A 19871-nucleotide genomic window follows, 5' to 3' on the forward strand; every position below is an offset into this window, starting at 1 on the left:
AGGATCTAGTCGAAAAAAACAAGACAAATGGCAGAGGCACTGCTACCCCACTGTTAGTCCTGTGAGGGTGCACTAGATGTCGGTAGTCGGAGGTGACTTCTCCCACTTTTGTCCCTTCGCAATCTTCAGTTCTTGCTAGTTTTCAATACTCTTATTCTGTCTTGCCTTCTCAGCCTTCAAACCCACGTACTGACTTTTATACTCTTATGGCCCTGTTTACTAAGCAGCGTTATAGGTATGTTAATCATGTACGCCTACAATATACCTATAAGCACCTACATGGTTAGCGCACACACAAATTGTAGGCGTGCTAAAAACACGCACTTTAGTAAACAGAGCCCTTAGACCTACATTCCCCTTTATTTCAGGCAGGTACAAACAGAAAACAGTGATAAGGACTGTAAGGCCCATTAAGTCTGCCTGATTTTATTCCCTATGCATAGGCATAAACCAAAAATATTAGAACATTTTTTGAACTGTATAATTTGTTGTGTTGCCAAGACCTTACCCTTCTGAAGGAAACAATTACATATTGCTGTCTTGCCTAAAAGACTAGGCTTTGGAAGTTTGGGAAAATGTTAAAATTGTTTTAAAATGTAATTATGTATAAATTTGTATGACTATGAGCAAAAGCAGATGTGATCATACTAAAAAAAAAAAAAAAAAAAAAAAACATGCAAAATGAGAAATTGTGGATAAGATGAGCGAGATTTGATGAACTTGATTCAAATTAATTGATTGCAACCCCCATTTCATAAAGTTGAAGTACAGGTGTTTGCAATTCTAAATTAAACAATTTGGAAGCACATACTTTTGTTTTGAAAATTACCTCAGACAATTTTTTGCTTTATTGCTTTATTTGTGGGATTAGAGATATAGCCATATACTCCAGTTGGTTTCTGGTGAAGGAGTAGCCTAGTGGTTAGTGCAGTGGACTTTGATCCTGGGGAACTGAGTTCAATTCCCACTGCAGCTCCTTGTGACTCTGGGCAAATCACTTAACCCTCCATTGCCCCTGTTACAAAATAAGTACCTGAATATATGAAAAACCGCTTTGAATGTAGTTGCAAAAACCTCAGAAAGGCGGTATATCAAGTCCCATTTGCCTTTCCCCTTTCCCTACTTTGCATCTAGGGATCCTCTTTGCTTACTTGCTCTCTTTCTGAGCTCTCTGTTCCTTATCATGCCCTATTTGGCTGTATCAAACCAAATTGTACCTCCATGGCATCATTTCTATAAGCTTTACAAGTTAAAATATGCATTATATAAAGAAATATTTCCGTTGTTTTGTTTGTTTTTAAACTTGCTGCCGATGACTTAATCAGCTGTCCCCCTAGTTCTTGCAGTATGAGGTATAGTGAACAATAGTTCCCCATTTACTTCTACATCTTTCATCATTTTATGTTCCTCTCATATCTCTTGCATCTTCTATTTTCCAAGCTGAAGAGTCTTAGACCTTTTTGAATTCATTCTCATATAACAGTTGTTCCATGACCCAGTCATCCATCGTCTTTCTCTATACCTTTTCAAGGTATACTGTATCCTTAGTGAAAAGAGGTAAACAGAATTGTGCACCGTATTGAAAAATTGGGAACAATATGATTTTGTATACTGGCATAAACATGTGGTATGGTGTTGTAAATCTCTTGGCGATTTCTAGAATTTCTTGATATTTAACCCCAGTGCTTATATGCTTCATGTTTCTGGGGTGCTGTCCACAATAGCTGTAAATTGTAATCTGTAGTCTGTTCAAGAATAAGGTAGACAGGAAAAGGGAAGGAGTAGAGCTTTAAAATATAATTGTAAAGCAATGCAGGAAATATGGAAAAGGAAAGACACTTAAAGCTGCTTTGGAAAGAGAAGATAACATGTAATTTACAGTCTTCAAGTTCAGGCAGAAGAATTGGCTAGAGATTTAGTCAAAGAAGGGAGGTATTGCTGGTAGGAAATTTAATCTGCTGGATGTTTATTGGCATGTTCTATTTTTTTTTTCAATTATTTCTGAAAATGGTAGGGAGTGCAGGGTGTCTCTGCTTCAGTGATTCCTAAATAGTTGACATCAGAAGAGGGGGGTTCACGAACAAGGTTGCTCCCCTTTCCTACTTTAGATAAGGGAGAAGAAGAGGAAGTGGATGAGAAAGCAGACCCTCATTCCTCTCCCTGTTTTGTTTTCCTCATCTGGGGGTCATACAAATTAGTTTAACAGTTAAAATGGGGTCATATTGGATAAAAGTTTGGAAAGGCACTGTTCTAGGGACTCTTAAATGGTAAGAGGGAGTTTTAAAGAAGAGAGGAATATTGTACTTAGTAATGACAAACGGTGAAAGTAATGCCCCAACTTCCATAATTCATCAACAGATGGCAGCACTGTCGCATTACACATGTTCTTTGAAATCTCCATCTCAGTTGGCAAAAAGTATCTGTGTGAAGAGGCTCTTTTGCTATTGCTTGTGAAATGGAAGCATGCAGTGATCACTTGTCAGTGTGATTTAAGCAACGTGCGTGATAGAATTTCTGACTGTTGAAGGAAACCCTCCAATTTAAATTTACTGCTGCATGAAGGTTGTTTATGGTGATTTCTTTTTAGACGCAAGTACTGTGTGTTGCTGGACTAAAAAATGCAAAGATTGTGGACCAGGAAGGACTGATACTGTGTGATCAAAAACGGTGACCCGTGACAGCAATGGACAAAGCTCGCACGAGAAACGTTGATGAAGTTGTAAAGGACAATTGGAAGATTATTCAAAGCGTTATATTGCAACCCTAAAAGCTTTGAAGGAAGGATTGAGAAGAGTTTGGAAGCACAAGAAGGAAATTTTGTTCTGACTTACTATGAAGCATCACAGAGGCAGTTGGCCTCTTTGTGCTTTTTGCTTACCCCATCTGCCTTCACAGCCCACACTTAGCGCCATGAGATTTCCATCTTTTTCCAGAATTGAAGGAATACCTTTGGGGTGTCTGTTTATTTCAGATGAAGAGGTGGAAAGGAATGTGAGCAACTGGTTGAAGAGACAAAAGGTTTCGCGATGGCTTTCAAAAACTTGTTCATCGTTGGCAGAAATGTGTGGTGAATAATGGTGACTACATAGAAAAGTAAATACATGTAATAAAGGAGTATGTTTCAAACCTCATTTTTAATTCATTACAATATTTTAATTAAAAAAAAAAAGTTATGGAGACAAAGAGATTACTTTTCATTTAGCTCTTGTATTTCTAATGTCCAAGTAAGTGGTCATTTGAACTGCAGTGATAGCATGGTTTTTTTTTTAGGGCGTGTTCAAAGAAAACTCAGGAGATAAGCTTGAAGAAAGAAAAAAAAAAAAAGACTCAGAATGCTGAACACGCAATCCCTGTGCATACCAAATCAACTTATTGGATATTACCTGTGGTCACCCTTTTTAAATCTATAAAGGCACACTCAGTTGCTGTGGAACAAAAAATACATATTTTAACCCTGTATATTTAACTACACATTTACATGGATAGTTAAGCTAGAAAGATGCCCCCATTGCCAAAGTTTCCATTCACAGGGCCAAAAAGCCTTCCTCCTTTCTTGAGTTTGTTTTGTTACATCGGGGAATATCCAAATTTTCTTGCCATAAAACAGTTTGTAGTTTTCGAAAGGATAAGTGCTTCATCGCCTCTAGGTGTTGCTCGAATACAAATGAAACCAATAAAGTCACTCTTTCAGACTCTTCAGATAAAGATGCTTCAAGTAAGTCAGATACATTCAATAAATCTTTCTTATTTTCTTGAGGATTCATTTCCAAAGATTCCTCCAAAACCTTTTTATTTGGTATATAATATATCCAATTTATCGGGGGAATAGTTTCTGGGGTATAGTGATAGCATGGTTTAACGTAATGATGGATCACATTGTAGTTAAAGTCCTAAGCTTTCAGTACTTTAGATGACCACTAGCAAGATCTTTAAAGAAGAAAAATAGTGGACTAAACTAAAAGAAGCCACTGTAAGGGCAACAAATCTATGCTAAGTAAAAAAAAAAAAACTAAGACCAATATGACTTTCAGAAGAGGTGGTTGAAAAGTTTAAGTGCAAAAATTCAGCATTCAAAAGGGATATTTCAAGAAGAGGGTGATGAGGGAGAATATTTGGAAAAGCTGAGATAAATAGGAAAAGGTAGTCAGGACAGCAAAAACACAAGGCATGGAAAAATTAGATGAGGTAGTAAAATGAAGTGGTGGTGCAAGGAGGATTTGCAAAAGTGAGATGGTATGAGATGAAAAGAAGGGACTTGGAGAGTATGACAAGAAAAATGCACAATCTAAACAAATACTTTTGTTCAGTGTTCACCAAAGAGCAGATTGGAGAAGAACCACTAATAGTTTGCAGGAAAAGATAATCTATTCACAAAAGAGAGTTTGTTTGGATGTAGCAAAACTGACAATTTAGGGTCGTTTGGGATATATCCTAGAATATACAGGTTCGGGCATCTTCACCGACAACTTTGTTCAGCATTTTTTGAAGGCAAGAGTAATTTAGAAACTGGAGGAAGGGCAGATGTACTTCCATCAGAATCATAAAAAATGGAGGGAAATTGGAGGTCAATTAAGTGTAACTGTAGTTTTCAGTGTGAGTAAATTTAATGGAATCTATACTAAAGGAAAGGATAGTTGATTATCTTGGATCCAAGGCAACATGGTGTTACCAAAGGGAAATCATGTCAAAGCAATCTGATCAAGTGTATTATAGGGTACTGATGAGATTATTAGGTGGCGTACTTAATTACAGCCAATGACTCTACTATATGTAGTGTCTAAGAGAATATCTAATACCTGCTTACATCTAATACATTGAAACTCTACTGTATTAATAGCATTGTAAAGTACCATAACCTTGACGTAATTTATGTATGTGTTTGCTTCCATACTGTATGGTTTTATTTGCAAGGTCTTATAATTTGTTAAAACATATACATGTATGTTATCTGGTGCTTCCATTAGGGAAGCCTAATATCCATAATTCATCCCTTGACAGATTTTCTTGCTGCATATCTCTGTTTTGATTTCAAGTGGTGATGTATCTTGAGGTTTAAATCAAACTGGTGGGATTTGTTCTCTCAGGTGATTGTGTCCTCAGTCCAAGTCACTGGATGTTTCATCAACAAGCTCTACAAGAATATATACTTACGTGCTGTCAGTCTCCTGCTGGAGGTCTACTAGATAAACCTGGCAAGTAAGTATATTCTGCACCATGGAAGGCTAGCTCTGGATCTCAAGAACTATAGTACAAGCCTGTTTACATAGATCTCTAATGATTGTTCTGAAAACAGCACCTATTTGGTGGGTGGGGGGGGAGGGTAAATTATAACAAGGCACATGTTAGTAGTGTCCATATATTTTTTCTCTGTGCAGGTGCCAGCAGATTTTCAAATTGAAAATATTTGCGTGTGCTAGTTTTAAAATTGCCCAAGGAAATTTTGTTCTTCCATTTATGTCTGCTTTTTACCATGCTCAAATTTCCTGATGTCATTTATTCATGTACTTTAGCACATAAGCACTAATCCCTCCAACTCCGTCCCTGGGAATAATTACACGCTGTCCAGCTAAACCTATTTGTATACAGGCTATGGATAAGTTTGTGTGTTTTTGAAAGAGGGGATTAATTATATAAAATTCCATTTCTTCATGTAAAACACTTTTAGCCACAGAAATGTCTTTTAAAATTCCCATCTTGAAGATTAGTATCATCTCTCCTCTGCTGATATAGCACCTCCTAAATGTCCGCAGAGAATTTGACGTTTTGATCCCTTAAACTATAAATCAGTCAAATTGATTCTTAAGACCTGTGGAAAGTAAACAGCATCTTGGCAAGCTGTCATTTCAGGTAGGTTTTAATAGATTAATCTAGAATGTGGGGACACATACCAAAAACTTACCAGAAGACATGAGAAAAAAAATTTGACTCCATGGCAGCCAGAATAGCATTGCAAGACATCACGCTATTTTAGAAAATACAAGTTGTGGAAAATATTGAAGGACGTGGATTTCACAAATTAATGTATACGTGCAAGCCATTCAAAGGTGCTCATAACAAGGGGTATGTTTACTAAGGTGCGTTAGAGTTTCTAACGTGTCTTTAAAGTTAAGGCACGTTAAACGCTAACGCGCATATAGATTTCTGTGGGCACATTGCCGTTTAATGCATGTAAACAATTTACACGCGTTAAAAAACACTAACGCGCCTACAGTTCACCTTAGTTCACATATTTTCAAAGCACTTAGCCTTCCAAAGTTCCATAGAAACCTATGGAACTTTAGAAGGCTAAGTGCTTTGAAAATATGCCTCATAGGCACAAGTATGTAGCTCTAATGCTCAGCATGTGTAATGACACTTTCTGACCTTTCACTCACAAGTCTCTCATGGGCAAATATAAAGTAAAAGCAAGAGTAGGGGTGGACCAAATGACCTCCAGACACCAAATTGTTTACAACTCAACCCTTCTTCCATATTCCTGGTGTGTTTATTATACAAGAACCTCAACAGTGTCACTCTGTATCTGCCATACCGGAAATGGTGATCGCCATCACGGTCATTATGTAAGCCACATTGAGCCTGCAAATAGGTGGGAAAATGTGGGATACAAGTGCAATAAATAAATAAGATTTTTTTTAAAAATCAGTCTTTATTGGAGTGGCACACTCTAAGACTGATTTTTTTTTTAATCTTATTGGTGTCTGGAGGTCATTTGGTCCACCCGTACTCTTGCTGTGCTTTTGCTTTTGTTTATACATAGGGGTTATTTCTTGTTTGTTTGTTGTGTACAAATATAAAGTAAAGCAGTAATGGCTCAAGCACATATTTTTAAAGCACCTCTTTGCTGTACAATACAACAGGCAGCTACTTCTCAACAACCCTTGGTCAGTTTGGAGAGTGTTTCTGAGGGAGAAAACAGATCAAGTCATGAGAAGAGCTGCTATGAACTAAAGAACTTCACATTCTCCGAAGACAACAGGACAGTGCTATCCTTACATCTGGGTGACATCATCTGGAAGCTCGGTGTGGGATGCTACCCACCGCTCTGTAATCTTAACAGGCTTTTGGCAGCGTTCCCACCGCTCATGCCTTTCCAGCCGATTTGCGAGTGTGGGACCCTCAGTCTTTTTTCCACGGAGCTAGGTGGACACTTTTTTTTTTTCTCTGAAGACCCCAAGTGGCTTCAAAAGATGCATCCAATGTAATTGGGGGATATCTTTCTCTGACCCACATAATTGGTGTGTGGTGTGCCTGGGGCTTAACCATGACCCATCTAACTGTCCCAGAGAGAATGAACACAATATTGCGCCGACAACACCTCCCTTGATAAAGCCAGTGGGCGAAACAGGTCCCCGTTGGGAGTATCGGCACTAGGTGTTCAACAGCCAGACAAACATTGAAGCTAAGTGACTTTTTTTACATAGTACAAGCGGATTTTTTTTTAAGTTGTTACGAATAAGCAAGCTGACAAAAATAAAAAATTAAACGAACGGCAAGAGGACGGAGGAGATTTTTGGCCAGTGATGAATGGAGGTCCAGTGAGTGTTTTAAAGATATTGATTGGGTAAGGAGTAAGCCCTAGTACCAGGACGGTTTGAGGTCTTTTTTCCTTCTCTTTTTTTTTTTTAATCTGTTCCCTTTTGATCTCCTAGTTTTGAAAAGCAAGTGTGTCTACAGTTTAAAGATTATTTTGTCACAATCAAGCCATTTGATTTCACCATGGCTATTTTTGCAGATTTGTCTCGGAAAGTTCCCAGTGGCTTTAAAATAGTGTATTTAGTGCAACAGTACTACGTCCATCATGGTACTAAGTCCACTGTAGGCACTCATAATTGGTGCCTACAGTGCCTGGGACTCGATCATGATTCCTTCTCTTGTAAACTCTGATTGTAGACGTCAAGAAGAAGCATCAAAGGTTATGAAGAGCAGCACGAAAGAATTTTTTGAGCCAAGAAATTTGGTCCATGGAACATCAGTCTCCATGGCTTCGGGAATCTGAGGATGCATCAACATTGAGGGGGGCCTCCGCTTTCCTTGACACTACTACTACTTATCATTTCTATAGCACTACTAGACGTACGCAGCGCTGTACACTTGAACATGAAGAGACAGTCCCTGCTCGACGGAGCTTACAATCTAATTAGGACAGACAAAAAGGACAAATAAGAGATAAGGGAATATTAAAGTGAGGATGATAAAATAAGGGTTCTGAACAAGTGAATAAGGGTTTGGAGTTAAAAGCAGCATAAAAAAGGTGGGCTTTTAGCTTAGGTTTGAAGATGGTCATAGATGGAGCTTGACGTACGGGCTCAGGAAGTCTATTCCAGGACATATGGTGCAGCAGATAAAAGGAACGGAGTCTGGAGTTAGCAGTGAAGGAGAAGGGTGCAGATAAGAGAGATTTACCCAGTGAACGGAGGTCCCGGGGAGGAATGTAGGGAGAGATGAGAGTGGAGAGGTACTGAGGAGCTGCAGAGTGAATGCACTTATAGGTCAATAAGAGGAGTTTGAACTGTATGCGGAAATGGATAGGAAGCCAGTGAAGTGACGAGGAGAGGGCTAATATGAGCATAACGACACTGGTGGAATATTAGTTGTGCAGCAGAATTTTGAACAGATTAAAGATGAGAGAGATGGCTAAGTGGGAGACCTATGAGAAGCAAGTTGCAATAGTCTAAGCGAGAGTTGATAAGGGTGTGGATGAGGGTTCTGGTAGTGTGCTCAGAAAGGAAAGGGCGAATTTTGTTGATATTGTATACACTAAAGGTACGCTGGGAGAGATTAGAAGAAAACCAAGAAAGAACAGAGCCCTGAAATCCAAGTGAGGACAGTGTATCAAGGAGTAGGCTGTGATCAACAGTGTCAAAATCAGCAGATAGATCGAGAAGGATGAGGATAGAATAGAGACCTTTGGATCTGGCCAGGAAGAGATCATTGGAGACTTTAGCAAGCGCTGTTTCAGTTGAATGAAGGGGGCGAAAGCCAGATCAAGAATAGCTTAAGATGAAAGAAAGTCAAGGCAATGGCGGTGAACAGCATGTTCAAGTATCTTGGATAGGAAAGGGAGGAGGGAGATGGGGCGATAGTTGGAAGGACAGGTACAGTCCAGTGAAGGTTTTTTAAGGAGTGGTGTGACTAAGGCATGTTTGAAGGCATCAGGAACAGTCGCAATGGAAAGTGAAAGATTGAGGATATGACAGATAAAAGGGATGACAGTAGGAGAGAGAGTGTTAAGTAGATGGGTGGGAATAGGATCAGAGGAACAGGTAGTTAGTTTCGAGGAGGAAATAAGATGTGGAGTTTCCTCTTCAGTGATTTCAGAAAAGGAAGAAAAGGAGGCAGGGGTTGGAGGGTTGAGAGAATGGACTAAGGGAAGGAGAGGTGGAGGTGACCTGGTTGAGAATTCAAGTTTAATCTTGTGAACCTTATCATGAAAGTACTCAGCCAGAGTCTGGGGTTTGGTACATTTTACAGAATGGGGAATGGGAGGAGCGAGAGTATCCAGAGCAGAGGAGAGAATAGTATTATAGGAAGAGACAGCCTCATTGACAGTCTTGGATTTTACAGAACGGGGAATGGGAGGAGCGAGAGTATCCAGAGCAGTGGAGAGAATAGTATTATAGGAAGAGACAGCCTCATTGACAGACTTGGATAACATAATGGTAGAGAAGAGATTTGAAACCCTGGAGGACAGAGTAGAAGGTTCAATAGCGGATTCTAGAGGTCAGCCAAGGCTGGGGTTTGGTACATTTTACAGAGCAGAGGAGAGAATAGTATTATAGGAAGAGACAGCCTCATTGATAGACTTGGATAACATAATGTTAGAGAAGATTCCTAAATATATTGGTTAAGATTGGACGGGACTGGGGAGGAGGGTGTTTAAGTGTGAAAGTTATCAGATGATGGTCAGAGAGGGGAAGAGTTGAGGCACAGAAACTGGAGAGTGAGCAGTTTGAGAAGAGGATAAGATCATGACAGTGGCCATTCTGGTGAGTGGGGGCAGTTGGAGATTGAAAGAGAATGTTAAAGCAAGAAACTGAGAAGCATAAGAGTCAGAGGGATCATTAGCATGAATGTTAAAATCCCCAAGAATGAGGGAAGGAGATGAAGGTTCAAGAAAGAAGGAAAGCCAGTCATCAAAGTCAGTGAGAAAGGGACTTATCAGGGGGTCGATAAATGACTGCTACTCGGAGAGGCAGAGGAGCAAATAGACTGATGGAGTGGACTTCGAAGGATGAAAAACAGTGAGACTGAGGTGGAAGAAGAGGTTGAAATCTACAAGAGGGTGAAAGTAGTAGCCCGACACCACCTCCGCAGCCAACCAGGCGAGGAGTATGGGAGAAAAGAACTTCCATGGCATAGGGCCGCAACTGAAGCAGAGTCTTCAGGATAAAGCCAAGTTTCAGTTAGGGCAAGCAGAAGGAGAATACAAGAGATAAAGAGGTCATGGATGTAGGACAGTTTGTTACTGACAGAGCGGGCATTCCACAGAGCGCAAGAGAAAGGCAGGGAAGAAGGGGGGAGGAGAGGAACAGAAATTAGATTGGAGATATCAAGGTGTGACCTGCACAAATAGGATGAGAGCTGATGTGGAGGACCAGGATTGGGATTAATGTCCCCAGCGGAGAGCAGGAGAAGGAGCAAGAGGGTATGGAGAAGAGTAGGAGAGGTATGATGACAGCGACGAAGGCAAGATGTACGACGACAGCGACGAAGGCGAGATGTACTCAGATAGAAAGGAGATGGATGAATGGAAGGAAGGAAATGTTGAGAGCTGAGAAAAAGGAAGAGGAAAAAAGAGATGGTGAGATGATGAATACAGAGGGTGGATAATGTGTTCCTGCAGTGTACAGTGATTTCAGATGGAGAAACAGATTAGGAAGGGACAGTACCAAGAAGAAAAAGTGTACTGGAGCCATAAGTAGTAACTGGGAGAAAAATAAATGTAAAGAGAAAATGCCCCAGCGCGCGGCACCTAGAGCGGAGGCCCTGAGTGAATCGTAGTGGACCTGGGAGTCACCCCGGAGAAGGCTGTAGGGATTTGCAGATGAGCTGCAAGTCCTCGACAGCACCTGAAAGGCAGCCAGTGGTAGAGCTGGGCACCTCTCAGCCAAGGAAAGGCTTACCAGGGTTTAGGCCGAAGCCAGCATTCCTCCCCCTGAGGGTCGCCTGATCCTAGCCAAAAAGCACCTGGAAACCCAGGGCACCTGGAGCGAGGGCCCTGGGAAGATTGGGGTGGACCTGGGAGTCACCCCGGATACAGCTGTGAGGATATGCAGAAGGGCTGCAAGTCCTCCACAGCACCTGATGGGAGCGCTGGGCACCTAGAGCGGTGGCCCTGAGTGGATCGGAGTGGACTTGGGAATCAATGAATGTCAGTGGAGACTGGTTGAATTGGGCATCCTCTGATCCTTCCCAGAGAACCAGAAAGGATAACACTGACCTTAGCAAAGGCAGTAGCTGAACATTTGCAGCAGTCTAGGCTTGGAATGAAGGTTCTGTCTATTACACTGAAGCCAAGTTGGCATATAAAGCCCACCCTGACAGACCAAAGAGGGCACTGCTGATTTGCTAGACTTCTCAGGACAGGAGAGAACTCTCCCCCTGGAACAGGAGGATCAGTTGCACTTTGCTGCTGATCCATGATGAACAGAAATGTTCTGTCCATGCCCAGCAGAAGAGGAAACCAAGACTTAATTGGATATGTCTGAGGGAAAAACATCCAGCCAACACCAACAAGAGGAGGCAACATTGCCTAGGCCATGGGGTGGTAGGATAAAACAGTCTAATTGGGAGCAGCTACTATTAGCTGCACTGAGGCATTATCTACCCTGCTGGCCTGAATGTAATGGGGTTATCTTGTATTGAAAGCCTTATATAAAGGCAATACAATGCTCATAATCAATTCAGGGGTATCACACAAATGGCAGAGTAAGAAAGATACTAAAGGATCATCTGCTGTTCTGGCTTCCTGTTAGCTTGATAGATCCTCAGTATAAGGGCTTGTCTACTAAATGGATCATCCCAGTATTTTTGTCTTTGGGGAAATTGCTTAGTTCTTAGCTAGTTCAGCATAGTTTCCTTGGGAAACACATGGCTATTTTTGGCATAACTTGCATTAAAACAATTAAAATTTGATATTCACATTTTGACCTTTATATAATATAAAGTGATTAGAGTTGCACAACAGACTGTCTTTTATTAATACTTAAATATCTTAGTCTAAAAATAGTCTTGTTTTTACTTCAGAGCCAGAGATTTTTACCATACCTGCTATTGCTTGAGCGGTTTATCAGTAGCACAGCATTATGGCAGTGGTGATATCCTGCATGAAGTCATCCTTGGTGTACCAGAAAATCGCCTGGTAAGTTTTTCCTTTATCTAATATTACCACACCAGAGACGACCATTCTTACTCTGCTGCTTCTGTAGAGGATCCTTGTAATAACTATAATACCATTTGCATAATAATATACACAAATTATTTTATTAAATAGAATTTCATTTTTTTTATAACCAAGATAGAGCGAGCACGTATTTTATTTTATATAACGCTGTAAGTTTGCAAAACACTATATAGCAATATTCACAATGGAGTAAAGGTATGGCCATGCTTTTGATATACTGCCTTTCTGAAGTGCAACCAAAGCCCTTTACATAGTAGATACTAGTACTTTTTCTGTCCCTAGTTGGCTCAGAATCTAAAACAACAATTCTGGATGGCGCACCTAAAGTTAGGTGCCAGTTGTTGTGACAAAGGTTATAGAATAATGGCATTTACGCATGGAACTGGCGCCATAAAGTGCTTGGCCCTATCTTATAAACTGGCACACAGTGTGCATAATTTATACTGAAAGTGGGCTATACCAGAGTGTGGAGCATGGGCATGTAATGGGTGTGGCACCATGTGACATGTAAAACTTATAGAATACCTTTAGTTGCTCGTGCTGCATGATGCATTTAGGTGCAGCAACTTATACCAGCCATTGATCTAGCATAAGTAGTTATGCCTGTTCAAGGTGCCAAAGCCACTTTGTGCTTGTATTCTCTAACGGATTAGATGTGCCTCAGTGCTGTTATTCGGGAACAGCTGAATTGTGGGATGTCGATATTGCTTATTTCTTTGGCTATGAGAGCTGCTTACAGTTTGATTGACCATGGACTATTATTGGGGGCAACATAGATATCTGTTATTGGAGAGACTTGGGGACATTTGTATTAAGGATGGGGAGTTTTGATTTCTTCATTTTTTTCTGAATAGTTCTTTTCAGGGTTTTTCAAGGTGGCAAATCTTACTTGTGGAGTCTCATGGGTCCATTTTAGCACTAACTTTAACAACATTCTGGCTCTGTTGGCCTCTTTATCAGTAGCCCTAACTGAGTAGTTCACTCATAACTCTAACCACTGCCCTCTGTATCCTTCAGATCTTTTAAATCAGTAGCTGTTTTAGTCTCCACTACCTCCTCTAGAAGGGCATTTCAGTCAGCTACCTACCTCTCTAAAATATTTTCTTACATTGTTAGAGAGTTTCACCGCCTTGAGGCTTTATATCACCACCCCTAGTTCTACAACTTCCTTTCCAGTGAGTTTTCTGTTTGCTGCAGCTTGGCTTGGGGCTTTTTTTTTTTTTTTTGGGGGGGGGGGGGGGGGTTAGTTTGAATGATATTAGATTGCATTAGAGTTTGAAGATCATTTGGAAAGCCTATGCTATTTATTTTTCCCTAATCAACCAACCCATGAAAAGGGCCATTAGTTAGATATGTTTGCTTTTTCTATCACAAAGGATATCTTGTTTTCATATCCTAGATGGTTGCCTACTTTATGGTCAGATCATTATCTTTTATGTTTCACAATGCAATGGAAACATTCAAAATTGGAACAATTAATCAGGATCCACTTATTATATATTACCAGAGGTAAAATTGATCAGGAATGGTTTTGCTCTATTATAATACCTAAGACTCCAGAAAATTTAGTGGATCATAAATTGTGGTTAAATACCTGGAATGAAGTTAGTGAACAAATACTAAATCAAATTACACCAATGCAAACCAGGAAGGTTAAAAAAAAACATCAAAATAAGTGGTTTTCAACTGAATTAATCCGTTTAAAGCAGAATTGTAAGAAAATGGAAAGAAAGTGGCGTAAAGATCCTAATGCAGTTAATAAACGGAATTGGAGGGAAACTGTAGAGACATATAAACTTGCTATAGAGCAGGCTAAGAGAGCTTACTATCAATATATATAAAAGGCGAGTGTCGTACTCACTCGCAAATGCGCAGTAGAGACCTTCTCTGCCCCGCCCCCGCGTCAATACGTGATGACGGGGGGCGGAACAGAGAGGGTCTGTACTGCGCATTTCTGAGGGAGGGACACCACCGTCTAACGCTCCCCCCACCCGAGTCACCGCCGCCACCCACCTTTTACCCGGTCGGGCTCTCGCTCCACTATTGAAACAGCGAGGGTCCGGGAACGCAGCACTGAGCTCTGCTGAGCTGCCGACATCGCCCTTCCTTCTTCTTCTCTGCCTCTGTCCCGCCCCCTCGACGACGTTATGTCACACGAGGGCGGGACAGGCAGAGAAGAAGAACGAAGGCCGACGTCGGCAGCTCAGCAGAGCTCAGTGCTGCGTTCCCAGACCCTCGCTGTTTCAATAGCGGAGCGAGGGCCCGGCCGGGTGGAAGGTGGGTGGTGACGGCTCGGGGGGGGGGGGGGGCAAATTTGGAGGGGGAGGGGCAGCGGCGAACTCGGCGGCGGGGGTGGGCCTTTCAACACCCCCCTTCCTATAATAGCCCCTTTTTACAGGCTCAAAGGCTAGTTCTTACATAATTGATACAGATATTTTACAAACAATGTTTGTTTGTTTATTTATTTATTTATTTGTTACATTTGTATCCCACATTTTCCCACCTATTTGTAGGCTCAATGTGGCTTACATGGTACCAGAGAGGCGTTTGCTGACTCCGGTGAGAACAAATACAAAGTGATGTGGTAAAATAAAGTTTGTGTGGCACAGCCACGATTAGGGAATCGTACAACGGAAGAGTTGAGTTATGTCCATTACGTATTTAAGTTTTGTTGTGTCGCAGTGATCAGGCATTTAGGTTGGATCGGTAGGGTATGCCTTTTTAAACAGGTTAGTTTTTAGTTAGTTTTACTAGCAAACGTTTTCAGATAGTAAGAGACCTTACTGATACAAGTAATATCACGACACATCTAGAGAGAATGTTACCCACAGCTTCACAATTAGCTCTATATTCCAGATCCAAAATTGAGAAACTACTGTCAAAGTTGCTTACTCAATCAGTAATGAGAGATCACTGCCTTGAGATAGACACTGGAATAGGACTAAATTATTATGCAGCAGATATGGCGTGGTGCTGTTTCCCACCAATTGTGTTAGAGGGTCTTAATAATCTGATCTGTAAATTTTCCAAATCCCATTGTATCTTGGACAAGTGTCCCACATATTTGATGAAGTTTTCACCAAATAGTTTTCAAAGCAGCCTGATGTATTATTTGATCTAGGTGAATTTCCTCTGTCTCCTTCCAGAGTTTAAAAAAGGTTTGGACGGCTTCCTAAAGGAAAAGTCCATAGATTGTTATTAAATGAACTTGGGGAAAATCCACTGTTTATGGGATAAGCAGTATAAAATGTTTTGTACATTTTGGGGATCTTGCCGGGTATTTGTGACCTGGATTGGCCACTGTTGGAAACAGGATGCTGGGCTCGATGGACTTTTGGTCTTTCCCAGTATGGCAATGCTTATGTACTTATGTAACCAATTTTTAACCCAGTCAGTCACTTTAGGTCCCATACCAAGGGCATTTGGTTTATCAGTCGCCTGTACAGAACCGTGTCAAAGGCTTTGCTAAAATCCTAGTACATGACATCTAGAGCACCTCCCAAGTCCAACTGTTTGGTCACCCAGTCAAAGAAATCAATCAGGTTTGTCTGACACGACCTGCCTCTAGTGAAGCCCATCTTCCTCAGGTCCTGCAGTCCATTCGACTCAAGAAACCTCAGTCCTCCGCTTTAGAAGCATTTCCATTAGTTTATTCACCACCAAGGTCATACTGATAGGTGTGTAATTTCCAGCCTCCTCCTTACTTCTGCTCTTGTACAGAGGGACCACATCCGCCCTTCTCCCGTTCTCCGGGACCACTCCAGACTCTAAGGAAGCATTGAAGATGTCAGAGAGCAGAGCAGGGGCGTATCTGGAATCTGGTGGTAGGGGGGGGGGCCAGAGCCAGAGAGGGGGGGCACATTTTTGCCTCCCTCCCCCCCCCGCCGCCGCCTCTCTCCACCCCCCTCCCCGCCGTCAACCCTCCCCCGCTGCGACGTCAGACTCCGAACTGGATTCAACGAATCAGCACTGCAGCGTTACTTCCTTGCAGCATGGCCACGGAGGAAGACGAAATATGAAGACTTCGGGTCGGACCTCGGCTGGCGGGGGTTGGGGCCCCCCGCCAGCAAAAGTAAGCAGCGGGGGAGGGTTGATGGCGTGGAGGGGGGCCAGGGCGAAATCTGCGGGGGCCCAGGCCCCTGTGGCCCCACGCAGATACGCCCCTGGAGCAGAGTCACCAGAATCTCTTCGAGTTCCTTGAGCACCCTCAGATGCACCCCATGAGGCCCCATCACTTTGTCTACTTTTAGTTTAGCTAGCTCCTTACGAACACAGTTTTCTGAGAATTGATCTTAGTCTACCATCCATCCATCCCCATTAGCATTTGTTTTCTGCAGTCCTACCCCCAGCCTTTCATCTGTGAACACAGAACAGAAATAATTGTTGAGCAGTTCAGCTTTATCCTTATCAGTTTCTACATATTCCTCCCCCTCAGCTTTGAGCCTCACAATAGCGCTTCTTCCTGTCATTTTATATATATATGAAAAATGTCTTGTTTCCCAATTTTACCATATCAGCTATCTTTTCTTCCATTTGCCTCTTCACATTACTGACAGCTTTTCCTGCTTCTCTTAGCTTTTACAGGTATTTTTGCCCGTTCTCCTTTTTCTGAGTGTTCTTGTAATATATGAAGGCTAACCTTCTTTCCCTTACCTTTTCAGCTACTGCATTCGAGAACCAGAGTGGCCTTCTTTTCCTTTTACTTTTATATAATTTTTTAACATAAAGGTTTGTCATCTTTAAAATAGCTCCTTTCAGTTTTTTCCTGAGAAATTCCCCCATCTCAGCAACGAAAGTGTATTTTACTTAACAGAGCTGCAATAATCGTTTTCATACTATGTCCTGGCCTAAAGCCAGATTGGCGCAGATGAAGAGCATTAATAGCTTCTAGATGTGCCTAGAGTTCTGAAAAAAAATATTTTTGACAAAAAAGGTAATACAGGGCGATAGTTGTTAGGTATAAGGGGATCTAAAGTTGACTTCTTCAGAATTGGCCTAACCATAGCTTCTTTCAATACTGAAGGAACCACATCTTCTTTCAAGCTATTAATTATAATTGAATAAAGAAAAGGTAATAATCCTAAGGACAGTATTTTTATCCAGCACAAAGGAAAAGGGTCCACAAGCTGTTTTCGAAAAGGAAGCAAATGAAGGGAGATTGAGTCCCACTCAGCTAACAGTCTGCAAGCTGTGAGGAGAACTGGTAGTGTAGGTATCAGACACTGGAGGAAATGTATCCTGGTGTGTATCAATATTTGGTACGAAGAAGGTGGCTAAAACTTCAGAGGTGAGATGGTCAGAAGAACTATCAGTTGGGAGAGTTGTTAATTTGTTAAAAATAGAAAATAGCAGTTTGGTAGAACTAGAGGCCTGTTGAATTTGTTTAGAAAAATAGGTCTTTTGGGCTGTTCTAACTTGAACCATATAATGGCGTATGTTTCTACATTTATGAAGAGCCTCACTTGATTTTAGTTTATGCCACTGACACTAAGCCTTACGAGCTTGTCACTGTCACAAATGAAGACCTGAATGAAACAAGGGCTGATTCTTCATTGGATGTACCTGAATAGATTTTAAAGGAGCAATATCATCCAATGCCTTATTGAGGGAAGAGTTCTAAATTAAGACTTGTTCCTCAACTACACAATTGGTAAATTCTTCAGGGAAATAATTCGTAAGTGTAGGGAACAAAGAATGATCTAACCACTTGAGACAGCGAGACTTCTTAATCAAGGGAGTCGTGTTCTTTTTAGGTTTCACGAATGATAATTGAAAGAGAAGAAGAAAATGATCTAACCAGGAAACCAGAATGATTTGAAAGTTAGAAAGCAGAAGAATTTGTCAAAACTAAGTCAAGAATATGGCCTGCTAAATTTGTAGGCTTCATAATGTGTTGAGTAAGGCTTAAATCTTGTATAAGTGCAGAGAAACGAGAAGTACGAGGGTGAGTGTTAAAATTATCCAGAATCAAGAGTGGGATATTTTATTACAGCATCAGCCAGCAATTGGTAAACCTGCTTCCATTCATCATTTTTTTTTAGAGATGGAGCATGCAGTAAAACAAAAGAATATGAAGTCGAAAAGGAGATACAACTTCCATCAGTAGAAGTTCTGGATAAGGAAGCCCAGATGCAATAATCTCTTTAACCTGAAAAGAAGAAGAATATATATATATATATATAGATATAGATATAGCATATATATAGCATATATATATATAGCATATATATATATATAGCATATAAGCTAAACCGCCCCTGCGTTTGCCTACACGGGAAGAATATATAACCGAATACCCAATAGTCAAGCATTGGAATAAGTAAGATTCTTTACCAAGAAGTGTCCATGTTTCTGTTAATGCAAAGAAATCGAGACTGTGTATTTGCAAAAGATCCTTTACAAAAACATGCTTACGTTTTATCGATCTACAATTCAGCAAAGCTACAGAAGGGGTCAATTCTGAATTTATAAAATGAGAAGCAGAGCAGGAAGATGACCTCATAAATGGGACCAGACATCTGGGCCTATGTGCTTTGCTAAAATGAGACAATGGATACCATCCCCACCTAACCGGGATTTGTGATACATTCGACATCACCATCAAGCTAGTATTCTGATATAAGGAAAAAAACAAAAGAAAAGTAAGCACTAAAAGAACAAATACTTTAAGTGACACGATATGAAATACTGAAGAAACAGGAAGCCGGGATATCGACAATCTCATGAAGATAAATTGAGGACGATTACACAAAGATGCTGTACGACTTGCCCTGTGTCACTCACCTAAGGAGCACAGCCGGCAGATTGAAATGGCCATTTGCTTTGGTGCTTGATGATGGGTCACGTGACCTCAGACGAAATCTGGTCCCAGCAAATTCAGCAATCTAATCACAATATTTTGGTACATGATATTGAGTTATGGGTCACGTGACCCCCGCACAAAATTGGGTCCCAGCAAAATCAGCAATCTGATCACAAAATCTGCAACAAGAAAGGCATATAATCCACAGTCACACATTTTCATATCAACTGTAGTAATGCTCAAAGTAAAGCAGTAGCTCACCTGGAAGCAGCATCATTAGAAGATATCTATAAAGCAGTAACATGGTCTTCTTTACACATTTTTATCTCACAATTGCCTAACCATACATCCAGGAGAGATGGTGCTTTTAGTCAAGCAGAAGTAGTGGGAGAGTGGCCTAGTGGTTAGGGTGGTGGACTTTGGTCCTAAGAAACTGAGGAACTGTTCAATTCCCACTTCAGACACAGGCAGCTCCTTGTTACTCTGGGCAAGTCACTTAACCCTCCATTGCCCCAGGTACAAATAAGTACCTGTATACAGTATGTAAGCCGCATTGAGCCTGCCATGAGTGGGAAAGCGCAGGGTACAAATGTAACAAAAAAAAATAACCTGCTTGCATGCTATTAATTTTATTTATTCATTTACATTTATTATTCACATCTTCCT

General features: G+C 41.0%; 1 protein-coding gene across 1 annotated transcript in view; it reads left to right on the top strand.

Moving 5' to 3' along the window:
- LOC115477943 (protein farnesyltransferase subunit beta-like) overlaps positions 1–19871 on the top strand; it is a 109276-nt gene that overhangs the window by 82583 nt on the left and 6822 nt on the right. Inside the window, exons 10-11 of the mRNA XM_030215092.1 lie at positions 5085–5196; positions 12247–12361. Of these exons, the coding sequence (XP_030070952.1) occupies positions 5085–5196; positions 12247–12361 (227 nt within the window). The remainder of the gene's footprint in view (positions 1–5084; positions 5197–12246; positions 12362–19871) is intronic.

The sequence above is a fragment of the Microcaecilia unicolor genome, chromosome 9, assembly GCF_901765095.1.
Source record: "Microcaecilia unicolor chromosome 9, aMicUni1.1, whole genome shotgun sequence".
Classification (NCBI taxonomy): domain Eukaryota; kingdom Metazoa; phylum Chordata; class Amphibia; order Gymnophiona; family Siphonopidae; genus Microcaecilia; species Microcaecilia unicolor.